Source organism: Oncorhynchus gorbuscha, unplaced genomic scaffold, assembly GCF_021184085.1.
Source record: "Oncorhynchus gorbuscha isolate QuinsamMale2020 ecotype Even-year unplaced genomic scaffold, OgorEven_v1.0 Un_scaffold_572, whole genome shotgun sequence".
NCBI lineage: Eukaryota > Metazoa > Chordata > Actinopteri > Salmoniformes > Salmonidae > Oncorhynchus > Oncorhynchus gorbuscha.
Window position 1 is genome coordinate 175,910 of NW_025745406.1, and position 15,979 is coordinate 191,888.

The 15,979-nt window shown below is 45.7% G+C and overlaps 1 protein-coding gene across 6 annotated transcripts in view; it reads right to left on the minus strand.

Annotated features, from left to right (window-relative positions):
- Positions 1 to 6,444: 6,444 nt before the first annotated feature.
- LOC124018723 (ADP-ribosylation factor-like protein 13B) overlaps positions 6,445 to 15,979 on the minus strand; it is a 43,737-nt gene continuing 34,202 nt past the window's right edge. For 2 of the 6 annotated variants that reach the window (XR_006835662.1, XR_006835661.1), the window contains exons 9-10: positions 14,535 to 14,671; positions 6,445 to 6,879 (exon numbers count right to left, since the gene is read on the minus strand). Coding sequence is in view for 4 of the 6 variants with exons in the window: in XM_046334078.1 (XP_046190034.1) it covers positions 6,800 to 6,879; positions 14,603 to 14,671 (149 nt within the window). In the remaining 2 variants the exon portion in view is untranslated. The remainder of the gene's footprint in view (positions 6,880 to 14,534; positions 14,672 to 15,979) is intronic. The other 4 variants (XM_046334080.1, XM_046334078.1, XM_046334079.1 and 1 more) reach the window with 3 other exon arrangements.

Below are 15,979 nucleotides of genomic sequence, written 5' to 3' on the forward strand. Positions count from 1 at the left end.
ACATCAAAAACTATGAAATAACACATATGGAATCATGTAGTAACCAAAAAAAAGTGTTGAATGAAAAATATATTTTATATTTGAGATTCTTCAAAGTAGCAACCCTTTGCCTTGATAAAAGCTTTGCACACTCTTAGCATTCTCTCAACCAGCTTCACCTGGAATGTTTTTTCCAACAGTCTTGAAGGAGTTCCCGCACATGCTGAGCACTTGTTGGCTGCTTTTCCTTCACTCTGCGATCCAACTCATCCCAAACCATCTCAAATTGGGTTGAAGCCCGGTGATTGTGGAGGCCAATAGATTTTGGAATAGAGACAAGGGTACAAATCATATACGCATTTATTAGCATTTTATAACAAAACATTTACAAGGTAGAAAATGTGACTATGAAAACCCAAGAATGTAGCTGTGTGACTAAAGTAACATGTTATGGAAATGTACAAGATACATTCACATGGTAACGTGACCCCCTGACCCCGTGACCCCGTTCACATGGTAACGTGATACAGGCCAAGACTGACCCCTGACCCCCTGACCCGTTCACATGGTAAGGTGATACAGGACAAGACTGACCCCGTGACCCCGTTCACATGGTAAGGTGATACAGGACAAGACTGACCCCCTGACCCCGTTCACATGGTAAGGTGATACAGGACAAGACTGACCCCCTGACCCCGTTCACATGGTAAGGTGATACAGGACAAGACTGACCCCGTGACCCCCTGACCCCGTTCACATGGTAAGGTGATACAGGACAAGACTGACATGGTAAGGTGATACAGGACAAGACCCCTGACCCCGTTCACATGGTAAGGTGATACAGGACAAAGACCCCTGACCCCGTTCACATGGTAAGGTGATGACCCCCTGACCCCTGACCCGTTCACATGGTAAGGTGATACAGGACAAGACTGACCCCCTGACCCCGTGACCCCCTGACCCGTTCACATGGTAAGGTGATACAGGACAAGACTGACCCCCTGACCCCGTTCACATGGTAAGGTGATACAGGACAAGACTGACCCCGTGACCCCCTGACCCCGTTCACATGGTAAGGTGATACAGGACAAGACTGACCCCCTGACCCCGTTCACATGGTAAGGTGATACAGGACAAGACTGACCCCGTGACCCCCTGACCCCGTTCACATGGGAAGGTGATACAGGACAAGACTGACCCCGTGACCCCCTGACCCCGTTCACATGGTAAGGTGATACAGGACAAGACTGACCCCGTGACCCCCTGACCCCGTTCACATGGTAAGGTGATACAGGACAAGACTGACCCCCTGACCCCGTTCACATGGTAAGGTGATACAGGACAAGACTGACCCCGTGACCCCCTGACCCCGTTCACATGGTAAGGTGATACAGGACAAGACTGACCCCCTGACCCCGTTCACATGGTAAGGTGATACAGGACAAGACTGACCCCCTGACCCCGTTCACATGGTAAGGTGATACAGGACAAGACTGACTCCCTGACCCCCTGACCCCGTTCACATGGTAAGGTGATACAGGACAAGACTGACTCCCTGACCCCCTGACCCCGTTCACATGGTAAGGTGATACAGGACAAGACTGACACCCTGACCCCGTTCACATGGTAAGGTGTGGACCTACAGTCATACAATACAATAAAAGGACATGATACATCTAGTGTAGAAACGGGGTCAGTCTCTACAGACTGTAGAGTACAGTATGTAGTGACTATAACAGACTGTAGAGTACAGTATGTAGTGACTATAACAGACTGTAGAGTACAGTATGTAGTGACTATAACAGACTGTAGAGTACAGTATGTAGTGACTATAACAGACTGTAGAGTACAGTATGTAGTGACTATTTACAGACTGTAGAGTACAGTATGTAGTGACTATGCGCTACTTTGTCATGTAGTGCACTACTTTATCATGTAGTGCACTACTTTATCATGTAGTGCGCTACTTTGTCATGTAGTGCGCTACTTTGTCATGTAGTGCGCTACTTTATCATGTAGTGCCCTACTTTATCATGTAGTGCACTACTTTATCATGTAGTGCACTACTTTATCATGTAGTGCGCTACTTTATCATGTAGTGCGCTACTTTATCATGTAGTGCGCTACTTTATCATGTAGTGCGCTACTTTATCAGTGCTACTTTATCATGTAGTGCGCTACTTTATCATGTAGTGCGCTACTTTATCATGTAGTGCACTAAGGATGCATTGAAAGATGTCTTTATCACAGACAGTACACCCTATAATACTGATTATCAGCAGGGAAAAATAAAACAGGGACTAACAATAAGATGGACAGGTTTCAGCCTCCAGGTTGAGGATGTTTTAGTCAGATTAAAACAGGGACTAAAGAATAAGGTGGACAGGTTTCAGCCTCCAGGTTGAGGATGTTTTAGTCAGATTTAAAGAATAAGGTGGACAGGTTGAGGATGGTCAGATTAAAACAGGGACTAAAGAATAAGGTGGACAGGTTTCAGCCTCCAGGTTGAGGATGTTTTAGTCAGATTAAAACAGGGACTAAAGAATAAGGTGGACAGGTTTCAGCCTCCAGGTTGAGGATGTTTTAGTCAGAATAAAACAGGGACTAAAGAATAAGGTGGACAGGTTGAGGATGTTTTAGTCAGATTAAAACAGGGACTAAAGAATAAGGTGGACAGGTTTCAGCCTCCAGGTTGAGGATGTTTTAGTCAGATTAAAACAGGGACTAAAGAATAAGGTGGACAGGTTTCAGCCTCCAGGTTGAGGATGTTTTAGTCAGATTAAAACAGGGACTAAAGAATAAGGTGGACAGGTTTCAGCCTCCAGGTTGAGGATGTTTTAGTCAGAATAAAACAGGGACTAAAGAATAAGGTGGACAGGTTGAGGATGTTTTAGTCAGAATAAAACAGGGACTAAAGAATAAGGTGGACAGGTTTCAGCCTCCAGGTTGAGGATGTTCTAGTCAGATTAAAACAGGGACTAAAGAATAAGGTGGACAGGTTTCAGCCTCCAGGTTGAGGATGTTTTAGTCAGATTAAAACAGGATGAGACCAATGAAAATAACTGCAATGCAAATGTTATACACATTAAAACAGGATGAGACCAATGAAAATAACACAAAGTTATACACACACACACACACACACACACACACACACACACACACACACACACACACACACACACACACACACACACACACACACACACACACACACACACCGAGTATACTAAACATTAGGAACACCGTAATATTGAGTTGTACCCCTCCCCCCCTTCCCCTCCCGATCAGAACAGCCTCGATTGGTCGGGGACTTCACAAGGTGTGGAAAGCGTTCCACAGGGACACTGGCCCCATGTCGACTCAATGCTGTTCTCACAGTTGTGTCATAATTAGCCGGATGTCGTTTGGATGGTGGACCATTCTTGATACACACAGGAAAACTGTTTAGCATAAAAAAAAAAAAAACACACAAAAAAAACCCAGCAGCTTTGCAGTTCTTGACACAAACTGGTGCGGCTGGCTCTTACTACCATCCCCCGTTAAAAAAAAAGACAATTAAAATATTCTTGTCTTGTAACATTCACAATCCATGTCGCCAATTGGCTTGAAAATCCTTCTTTAAACCATGTCTCCTCCCCTCCTCATCTACATGTCTCCTCCCCTCCTCATCTACATGTCTCCTCCCCTCCTCATCTACATGTCTCCTCCCCTCCTCATCTCATCTCATCTACGTCTCCTCCCCTCCTCATCTACACGTCTCCTCCCCTCCTCATCTACACGTCTCCTCCCGTCTCATCTCGTCCCTCCCCCTCATCTACACGTCTCCTCCCCTCCTCATCTATCTACGTCTCCTCCCCTCCTCATCTACACGTCTCCTCCCCTCCTCATCTACACGTCTCCTCCCCTCCTCATCTACACGTCTCCTCCCCTCCTCATCTACACGTCTCCTCCCCTCCTCATCTACACGTCTCCTCCCCTCCTCATCTACACGTCTCCTCCCCTCCTCATCTACACGTCTCCTCCCCTCCTCATCTACACGTCTCCTCCCCTCCTCATCTACACGTCTCCTCCCCCTCATCTCGTCTCCTCTCCTCGTCTCGTCTCCTCCCTCCTCCCCTCCTCATCTACACGTCTCCTCCCCTCCTCATCTACACGTCTCCTCCCCTCCTCATCTACACGTCTCCTCCCCTCCTCATCTACACGTCTCCTCCCCTCCTCATCTACACGTCTCCTCCCCTCCTCATCTACACGTCTCCTCCCCTCCTCATCTACACGTCTCCTCCCCTCCTCATCTACATGTCTCCTCCCCTCCTCATCTACATGTCTCCTCCCCTCCTCATCTACACTGATTGAAGTGGATTTACCACGAGACATCAATAAGGGATCACCTGGTCAGTCTGTGTCACGGAAAGAATAGGTGTTCTTAATGTTCTGTATACTCAGTGTGTTTGTGTATATATACACACACACACACACTACATGAACAAAAGTATGTGGACACCTGCTCATCAAACATCTCATTCCAAAACCATGGTCTTTAATATGGAGTTGGTCCCCCTTTGCTGCTATAACAGCCTCCACTCTTCTGGGAAGTCATTAATATGGAGTTGGTCCCCCTTTGCTGCTATAACAGCCTCCACTCTTCTGGGAAGTCATTAATATGGAGTTGGTCCCCCTTTGCTGCTATAACAGCCTCCACTCTTCTGGGAAGTCATTAATATGGAGTTGGTCCCCCTTTGCTGCTATAACAGCCTCCACTCTTCTGGGAAGTCATTAATATGGAGTTGGTCCCCCTTTGCTGCTATAACAGCCTCCACTCTTCTGGGAAGTCATTAATATGGAGTTGGTCCCCCTTTGCTGCTATAACAGCCTCCACTCTTCTGGGAAGTCATTAATATGGAGTTGGTCCCCCTTTGCTGCTATAACAGCCTCCACTCTTCTGGGAAGTCATTAATATGGAGTTGGTCCCCCTTTGCTGCTATAACAGCCTCCACTCTTCTGGGAAGGCTTTCCACTAGATGTTGGAACATTGCTGCTATAACAGCCTCCACTCTTCTGAGAAGGCTTTCCACTAGATGTGGGAACATAGCTGCTATAACAGCCTCCACTCTTCTGGGAAGGCTTTCCACTAGATGTTGGAACATTGCTGCTATAACAGCCTCCACTCTTCTGGGAAGGCTTTCCACTAGATGTTGGGACATTGCTGCTATAACAACCTCCACTCTTCTGGAAAGGCTTTCCACTAGATGTTGGTACATTGCTGCTATAACAGCCTCCACTCTTCTGAGAAGGCTTTCCACTAGATGTTGGTACATTGCTGCTATAACAGCCTCCACTCTTCTGAGAAGGCTTTCCACTAGATGTTGGAACATTGCTGCAGGGGAACTTGCTTCCATTCAGCCACAAGATCATTAGTGAGGTCAGGCAGTGATGTTGGGCGATTAGTCCTGGTTCACAGTCGGCGTTCCAATTCATTGTCATGCTGAAACAGGAAAGGGCCTTCCCCAAATTATTGCCACAAAGTTGGAAGCACAGAATCGTCTAGAATGTCATTGTATGCTGTAGTGTTAAGATTTCCCTACACTGGAACTAAGGGGCCCACCCAGTCACCCTCCCTCTCCAAGGCCCACCCAGTCACCCTCCCTCTCCAGGGCCCACCCAGTCACCTTCCCTCTCCAGGGCCCACCCAGTCACCCTCCCTCTCTCTCCAGGGCCCACCCAGTCACCCTCCCTCTCTCTCCAGGGCCCACCCAGTCACCCTCCCTCCCTCGCCAGGGCCCACCCAGTCACCCTCCCTCCCTCGCCAGGGCCCACCCAGTCACCCTCCCTCCCTCTCCAGGGCCCACCCAGTCACCCTCCCTCCTCGCCAGGGCCCACCCAGTCACCCTCCCTCCCTCGCCAGGGCCCACCCAGTCACCCTCCCTCCCTCGCCAGGGCCCACCCAGTCACCCTCCCTCCCTCTCCAGGGCCCTCCCAGTCACCCTCCCTCTCTCTCCAGGGCCCACCCAGTCACCCTCCCTCCCTCGCCAGGGCCCACCCAGTCACCCTCCCTCCCCCGCCAGGGCCCACCCAGTCACCCTCCCTCTCTCTCCAGGGCCCACCCAGTCACCCTCCCTCCCTCTCCAGGGCCCACCCAGTCACCCTCCCTCTCTATCCAGGGCCCACCCAGTCATCCTCCGTCTTTTTCCAGGGCCCACCCAGTCACCCTCCCTCTCTCTCGCCAGGGCCCACCCAGTCACCTCCCTCTCTCTCCAGGGCCCACCCAGTCACCCTCCCTCTCTCCAGGGCCCACCCAGTCACCCTCCCTCTCTCCAGGGCCCACCCAGTCACCCTCCCTCTCTCCAGGGCCCACCCAGTCATCCTCCTTGTCTCTCGCCAGGGCCCACCCAGTCATCCTCCCTCTCTCTCCAGGGCCCACCCAGTCACCCTCCCTGTCTCTCGCCAGGGCCCACCCAGTCATCCTCTCTCTCTCTCTCCAGGGCCCACCCAGTCACCCTCCGTCTCTCTCCAGGGCCCACCCAGTCATCCTCTCTCTCTCTCTCCAGGGCCCACCCAGTCACCCTCCCTCTCTCTCCAGGGTTGGACAGTCCGCTCCACCATCGTAGTCCTGTGAGCTCGGGGCCGACGGTGGCGGTGGTTCATTGGTCTTGGGAGCATCATCTCGGCTGGTGGTGGAGTCCGTAGACCTCTACACAGCACGTACTTTGAAAAGAAACCAAAGAGACTGTCATTTTAATGTTGTTTGAATTGAAGGTGGGGCTCGGGGATGGGATAAACCAATCGGGTAAGGAAGGAGGAGCCCGGTGGAGGGGAGGGGCTAGGATATGACATCATGAGTGTCGCTGTTAGGTTGTTGTTGACGGTTGGCCACGGGAGGGAGGGGCTTGCCGAAGAACTCTGAAAAAGAGAGTGAGGAGGAAGAATGGAGGAAGAGAGAGGAGGAGGAAGAGGAGGAGGAGACAGAATTACATTAGCTACATCTATGTAAGGCTGGGTACTGGTTACTAATAGCTGAAATCAAAAATCAGAGCTTGTCAGAAATGTGATCTGACAACTTCCTGTACGATATATTAACACGGTCAACTACATACAACTACATACAGCCCATAGATCAAGATGACCTGACCCACGTAACAGACACCGACTAAAGGGACAGGATACAGGTGGCCTTTAATCCAACTTCCTGTACGATATATTAACACGACTTCCATCAGACAGAGAAGACAGACAATTACAAAATGTTTTCAGAGGAGATGGGGTCAGTGTTTAACATGCTCTATAGACAGAGAGAGGAAATGGGGTCAGTGTTTAACATGCTCTATAGACAGAGAGAGGAGATGGGGTCAGTGTTTAACATGCTCTATAGACAGAGAGGAAATGGGGTCAGTGTTTAACATGCTCTATAGACAGAGAGGAAATGGGGTCAGTGTTTAACATGCTCTATAGACAGAGAGGAAATGGGGTCAGTGTTTAACATGCTCTGTAGAATGAGAGAGGAATTGGGGTCAGTGTTTAACATGCTCTGTAGAATGAGAGAGGAATTGGGGTCAGTGTTTAACATGCTTTATAGACAGAGAGGAAATGGGGTCAGTGTTTAACATGCTCTATAGACAGAGAGGAAATGGGGTCAGTGTTTAACATGCTCTGTAGAATGAGAGAGGAATTGGGGTCAGTGTTTAACATGCTCTATAGACAGAGAGGAAATGGGGTCAGTGTTTAACATGCTCTGTAGACAGAGAGGAAATGGGGTCAGTGTTTAACATGCTCTATAGACAGAGAGGAAATGGGGTCAGTGTTTAACATGCTCTATAGACAGAGAGGAAATGGGGTCAGTGTTTAACATGCTCTGTAGACAGAGAGGAGATGGGGTCAGTGTTTAACATGCTCTGTAGACAGAGAGGAGATGGGGTCAGTGTTTAACATGCTCTATAGACAGAGAGGAAATGGGGTCAGTGTTTAACATGCTCTGTAGACAGAGAGGAGATGGGGTCAGTGTTTAACATGCTCTGTAGACAGAGAGGAGATGGGGTCAGTGTTTAACATGCTCTATAGACAGAGAGGAAATGGGGTCAGTGTTTAACATGCTCTGTAGACAGAGAGGAGATGGGGTCAGTGTGCTTTAGACATGCATCTGTAGACAGAGAGGAAATGGGGTCAGTGTTTAACATGCTCTATAGACAGAGAGGAAATGGGGTCAGTGTTTAACATGCTCTGTAGACAGAGAGGAGATGGGGTCAGTGTTTAACATGCTCTGTAGACAGAGAGGAGATGGGGTCAGTGTTTAACATGCTCTGTAGACAGAGAGGAAATGGGTCAGTGTTTAACATGCTCTATAGACAGAGAGCAAATGGGGTCAGTGTTTAACATGCTCTATAGACAGAGAGGAGATGGGGTCAGTGTTTAACATGCTCTATAGACAGAGAGAGGAAATGGGGTCAGTGTTTAACATGCTCTATAGACAGAGAGGAAATGGGGTCAGTGTTTAACATGCTCTGTAGAATGAGAGAGGAATTGGGGTCAGTGTTTAACATGCTTTATAGACAGAGAGGAAATGGGGTCAGTGTTTAACATGCTCTATAGACAGAGAGGAAATGGGGTCAGTGTTTAACATGCTCTATAGACAGAGAGGAAATGGGGTCAGTGTTTAACATGCTCTATAGACAGAGAGGAAATGGGGTCAGTGTTTAACATGCTCTATAGACAGAGAGAGGAAATGGGGTCAGTGTTTAACATGCTCTATAGACAGAGAGGAAATGGGGTCAGTGTTTAACATGCTCTATAGACAGAGAGGAAATGGGGTCAGTGTTTAACATGCTCTATAGACAGAGAGGAAATGGGGTCAGTGTTTAACATGCTCTATAGACAGAGAGGAGATGGGGTCAGTGTTTAACATGCTCTATAGACAGAGAGGAAATGGGGTCAGTGTTTAACATGCTCTGTAGACAGAGAGGAAATGGGGTCAGTGTTTAACATGCTCTATAGACAGAGGGGAAATGGGGTCAGTGTTTAACATGCTCTGTAGACAGAGAGGAAATGGGGTCAGTGTTTAACATGCTCTGTAGACAGAGGAAATGGGGTCAGTGTTTAACATGCTCTATAGACAGAGAGGAAATGGGGTCAGTGTTTAACATGCTCTATAGACAGAGAGGAAATGGGGTCAGTGTTTAACATGCTCTATAGACAGAGAGGAAATGGGGTCAGTGTTTAACATGCTCTATAGACAGAGAGAGGAAATGGGGTCAGTGTTTAACATGCTCTATAGACAGAGAGGAAATGGGGTCAGTGTTTAACATGCTCTATAGACAGAGAGGAAATGGGGTCAGTGTTTAACATGCTCTATAGACAGAGAGGAGATGGGGTCAGTGTTTAACATGCTCTATAGACAGAGAGGAAATGGGGTCAGTGTTTAACATGCTCTATAGACAGAGAGGAAATGGGGTCAGTGTTTAACATGCTCTATAGACAGAGAGGAAATGGGGTCAGTGTTTAACATGACTCTATAGACAGAGAGGAAATGGGGTCAGTGTTTAACATGCTCTATAGACAGAGAGGAAATGGGGTCAGTGTTTAACATGCTCTGTAGAATGGGAGAGGAATTGGGGTCAGTGTTTAACATGCTCTGTAGAATGAGAGAGGAATTGGGGTCAGTGTTTAACATGCTTTATAGACAGAGAGGAAATGGGGTCAGTGTTTAACATGCTCTATAGACAGAGAGGAAATGGGGTCAGTGTTTAACATGCTCTATAGACATGAGAGAGGAAATGGGGTCAGTGTTTGGGGTAGAATGAGAGAGGAATTGGGGTCAGTGTTTAACATGCTCTGTAGAATGAGAGGAATTGGGGTCAGTGTTTAACATGCTCTATAGACAGAGAGGAAATGGGGTCAGTGTTTAACATGCTCTGTAGACAGAGAGGAAATGGGGTCAGTGTTTAACATGCTCTATAGACAGAGAGGAAATGGGGTCAGTGTTTAACATGCTCTATAGACAGAGAGGAAATGGGGTCAGTGTTTAACATGCTCTGTAGACAGAGAGGAGATGGGGTCAGTGTTTAACATGCTCTGTAGACAGAGAGGAGATGGGGTCAGTGTTTAACATGCTCTATAGACAGAGAGGAAATGGGGTCAGTGTTTAACATGCTCTGTAGACAGAGAGGAGATGGGGTCAGTGTTTAACATGCTCTGTAGACAGAGAGGAAATGGGGTCAGTGTTTAACATGCTCTATAGACAGAGAGGAAATGGGGTCAGTGTTTAACATGCTCTGTAGACAGAGAGGAGATGGGGTCAGTGTTTAACATGCTCTGTAGACAGAGAGGAGATGGGGTCAGTGTTTAACATGCTCTGTAGACAGAGAGGAAATGGGTCAGTGTTTAACATGCTCTATAGACAGAGAGCAAATGGGGTCAGTGTTTAACATGCTCTATAGACAGAGAGGAAATGGGGTCAGTGTTTAACATGCTCTATAGACAGAGAGGAAATGGGGTCAGTGTTTAACATGCTCTATAGACAGAGAGGAAATGGGGTCAGTGTTTAACATGCTCTGTAGAATGAGAGAGGAATTGGGGTCAGTGTTTAACATGCTTTATAGACAGAGAGGAAATGGGGTCAGTGTTTAACATGCTCTATAGACAGAGAGGAAATGGGGTCAGTGTTTAACATGCTCTATAGACAGAGAGGAAATGGGGTCAGTGTTTAACATGCTCAGTGTTTATATAGACAGAGAGGAAATGGGGTCAGTGTTTAACATGCTCTATAGACAGAGAGAGGAAATGGGGTCAGTGTTTAACATGCTCTATAGACAGAGAGGAAATGGGGTCAGTGTTTAACATGCTCTGTAGACAGAGAGGAGATGGGGTCAGTGTTTAACATGCTCTGTAGACAGAGAGGAGATGGGGTCAGTGTTTAACATGCTCTGTAGACAGAGAGGAAATGGGTCAGTGTTTAACATGCTCTATAGACAGAGAGGAAATGGGGTCAGTGTTTAACATGCTCTATAGACAGAGAGGAGATGGGGTCAGTGTTTAACATGCTCTATAGACAGAGAGAGGAAATGGGGTCAGTGTTTAACATGCTCTATAGACAGAGAGGAAATGGGGTCAGTGTTTAACATGCTCTGTAGAATGAGAGAGGAATTGGGGTCAGTGTTTAACATGCTTTATAGACAGAGAGGAAATGGGGTCAGTGTTTAACATGCTCTATAGACAGAGAGGAAATGGGGTCAGTGTTTAACATGCTCTATAGACAGAGAGGAAATGGGGTCAGTGTTTAACATGCTCTATAGACAGAGAGGAAATGGGGTCAGTGTTTAACATGCTCTATAGACAGAGAGAGGAAATGGGGTCAGTGTTTAACATGCTCTATAGACAGAGAGGAAATGGGGTCAGTGTTTAACATGCTCTATAGACAGAGAGGAAATGGGGTCAGTGTTTAACATGCTCTATAGACAGAGAGGAAATGGGGTCAGTGTTTAACATGCTCTATAGACAGAGAGGAGATGGGGTCAGTGTTTAACATGCTCTATAGACAGAGAGGAAATGGGGTCAGTGTTTAACATGCTCTGTAGACAGAGAGGAAATGGGGTCAGTGTTTAACATGCTCTATAGACAGAGGGGAAATGGGGTCAGTGTTTAACATGCTCTGTAGACAGAGAGGAAATGGGGTCAGTGTTTAACATGCTCTGTAGACAGAGAGAGGAAATGGGGTCAGTGTTTAACATGCTCTATAGACAGAGAGGAAATGGGGTCAGTGTTTAACATGCTCTATAGACAGAGAGGAAATGGGGTCAGTGTTTAACATGCTCTATAGACAGAGAGGAAATGGGGTCAGTGTTTAACATGCTCTATAGACAGAGAGAGGAAATGGGGTCAGTGTTTAACATGCTCTATAGACAGAGAGGAAATGGGGTCAGTGTTTAACATGCTCTATAGACAGAGAGGAAATGGGGTCAGTGTTTAACATGCTCTATAGACAGAGAGGAGATGGGGTCAGTGTTTAACATGCTCTATAGACAGAGAGGAAATGGGGTCAGTGTTTAACATGCTCTATAGACAGAGAGGAAATGGGGTCAGTGTTTAACATGCTCTATAGACAGAGAGGAAATGGGGTCAGTGTTTAACATGCTCTATAGACAGAGAGGAAATGGGGTCAGTGTTTAACATGCTCTATAGACAGAGAGGAAATGGGGTCAGTGTTTAACATGCTCTGTAGAATGAGAGAGGAATTGGGGTCAGTGTTTAACATGCTCTGTAGAATGAGAGAGGAATTGGGGTCAGTGTTTAACATGCTTTATAGACAGAGAGGAAATGGGGTCAGTGTTTAACATGCTCTATAGACAGAGAGGAAATGGGGTCAGTGTTTAACATGCTCTGTAGAATGAGAGAGGAATTGGGGTCAGTGTTTAACATGCTCTGTAGAATGAGAGAGGAATTGGGGTCAGTGTTTAACATGCTCTATAGACAGAGAGGAAATGGGGTCAGTGTTTAACATGCTCTGTAGACAGAGAGGAAATGGGGTCAGTGTTTAACATGCTCTATAGACAGAGAGGAAATGGGGTCAGTGTTTAACATGCTCTATAGACAGAGAGGAAATGGGGTCAGTGTTTAACATGCTCTGTAGACAGAGAGGAGATGGGGTCAGTGTTTAACATGCTCTGTAGACAGAGAGGAGATGGGGTCAGTGTTTAACATGCTCTATAGACAGAGAGGAAATGGGGTCAGTGTTTAACATGCTCTGTAGACAGAGAGGAGATGGGGTCAGTGTTTAACATGCTCTGTAGACAGAGAGGAAATGGGGTCAGTGTTTAACATGCTCTATAGACAGAGAGGAAATGGGGTCAGTGTTTAACATGCTCTGTAGACAGAGAGGAGATGGGGTCAGTGTTTAACATGCTCTGTAGACAGAGAGGAGATGGGGTCAGTGTTTAACATGCTCTGTAGACAGAGAGGAAATGGGTCAGTGTTTAACATGCTCTATAGACAGAGAGCAAATGGGGTCAGTGTTTAACATGCTCTATAGACAGAGAGGAGATGGGGTCAGTGTTTAACATGCTCTATAGACAGAGAGAGGAAATGGGGTCAGTGTTTAACATGCTCTATAGACAGAGAGGAAATGGGGTCAGTGTTTAACATGCTCTGTAGAATGAGAGAGGAATTGGGGTCAGTGTTTAACATGCTTTATAGACAGAGAGGAAATGGGGTCAGTGTTTAACATGCTCTATAGACAGAGAGGAAATGGGGTCAGTGTTTAACATGCTCTATAGACAGAGAGGAAATGGGGTCAGTGTTTAACATGCTCTATAGACAGAGAGGAAATGGGGTCAGTGTTTAACATGCTCTATAGACAGAGAGAGGAAATGGGGGGTCATGTGTTTAACATGCTCTATAGACAGAGAGGAAATGGGGTCAGTGTTTAACATGCTCTATAGACAGAGAGGAAATGGGGTCAGTGTTTAACATGCTCTATAGACAGAGAGGAAATGGGGTCAGTGTTTAACATGCTCTATAGACAGAGAGGAGATGGGGTCAGTGTTTAACATGCTCTATAGACAGAGAGGAAATGGGGTCAGTGTTTAACATGCTCTGTAGACAGAGAGGAAATGGGGTCAGTGTTTAACATGCTCTATAGACAGAGGGGAAATGGGGTCAGTGTTTAACATGCTCTGTAGACAGAGAGGAAATGGGGTCAGTGTTTAACATGCTCTGTAGACAGAGAGAGGAAATGGGGTCAGTGTTTAACATGCTCTATAGACAGAGAGGAAATGGGGTCAGTGTTTAACATGCTCTATAGACAGAGAGGAAATGGGGTCAGTGTTTAACTTGCTCTATAGACAGAGAGAGGAAATGGGGACAGTGTTTAACATGCTCTATAGACAGAGAGGAAATGGGGTCAGTGTTTAACATGCTCTATAGACAGAGAGGAAATGGGGTCAGTGTTTAACATGCTCTGTAGACAGAGAGTAAATGGGGTCAGTGTTTAACATGCTCTATAGACAGAGAGAGGAAATGGGGTCAGTGTTTAACATGCTCTATAGACAGAGAGGAAATGGGGTCAGTTTTTAACATGCTCTGTAGACAGAGAGGAAATGGGGTCAGTGTTTAACATGCTCTATAGACAGTGAGAGGAAATGGGGTCAGTGTTTAACATGCTCTATAGACAGAGAGGAAATGGGGTCAGTGTTTAACATGCTCTGTACGCAGAGAGGAAATGGGGTCAGTGTTTAACATGCTCTGTAGACAGAGAGGAAATGGGGTCAGTGTTTAACATGCTCTATAGACAGAGAGGAAATGGGGTCAGTGTTTAACATGCTCTATAGACAGAGAGCAAATGGGGTCAGTGTTTAACATGCTCTATAGACAGAGAGAGGAAATGGGGTCAGTGTTTAACATGCTCTATAGACAGAGAGGAAATGGGGTCGGTGTTTAACATGGAATAAGAGCCATTATCAGCTGTTAGTGAAAGAGAAGAAACAACAGCATGCCATGAACATGCTGCGAGATGAGGAACAGACAGATGGTTAGTTAGTGGTTAGTTAGTGGTTAGTTAGTGGTTAACATACAGCAGTGGAGTGGTGGTGGTGGAGACAGTCAGATGACAGGTCTAGACAGTCACTTTAAACATCATTACCGGATCGGCTCCTATCGCCAAGAGGCTCCAGCTTGGGAAGCCTAGACATTTTGGGAGTAGCCCATCCCACTAAAACAACAAAACACATTATTAATAGAAGCCCCTCCCACTACAACAACTAAATACATTATTAGTAGAAGCCCATCCCACTAAAACAACAAAACACATTATTAATAGAAGTCCCTCCCACTAAAACAACAACTAAATACATTATTAGTAGAAGCCGATCCCACTAAAACAACAAAACACATTATTAATAGAAGCCCCTCCCACTAAAACAACAAAACACATTATTAATAGAAGCCCATCCCACTAAAACAACAAAACACATTATTAGTAGAAGCCCCTCCCACTAAAACAACAACAACTAAACACATTATTAATAGAAGCCCATCTCACTAAAACAACAAAACACATTATTAGTAGAAGCCCATCCCACTAAAACAACAAAATACATTATTAGTAGAAGCCCCTCCCACTAAAACAACAACTAAATACATTATTAGTAGAAGCCCCTCCCACTAAAACAACAACTAAATACATTATTAGTAGAAGCCCATCCCACTACAACAACAACAACTAAATACATTATTAGTAGAAGCCCATCCCACTAAAACAACACCAACTAAATACATTATTAGTAGAAGCCGATCCCACTAAAACAACAAAACACATTATTAATAGAAGCCCCTCCCACTAAAACAACAAAACACATTATTAATAGAAGCCCATCACACTAAAACAACAAAACACATTATTAGTAGAAGCCCCTCCCACTAAAACAACAACAACTAAACACATTATTAATAGAAGCCCATCCCACTAAAACAACAAAACACATTATTAGTAGAAGCCCATCCCACTAAAACAACAAAATACATTATTAGTAGAAGCCCCTCCCACTAAAACAACAACTAAATACATTATTAGTAGAAGCCCATCCCACTACAACAACAACAACTAAATACATTATTAGTAGAAGCCCATCCCACTAAAACAACACCAACTAAATACATTATTAGTAGAAGCCCCTCCCACTAAAACAACTAAATACATTATTAGTAGAAGCCCCTCCCACTAAAACAACTAAATACATTATTAGTAGAAGCCCCTCCCACTAAAACAACTAAATACATTATTAGTAGAAGCCCATCCCACTAAAACAACACCAACTAAATACATGATTAGTAGAAGCCCATCACACTAAAACAACTAAATACATTATTAGTAGAAGCCCATCCCACTAAAACAACTAAATACATTATTAGTAGAAGCCCATCCCACTAAAACAACTAAACACATTATTAGTAGAAGCCCATCCCACTAAAACAACACCAACTAAATACATTATTAGTAGAAGCCCATCCCACTAAAACA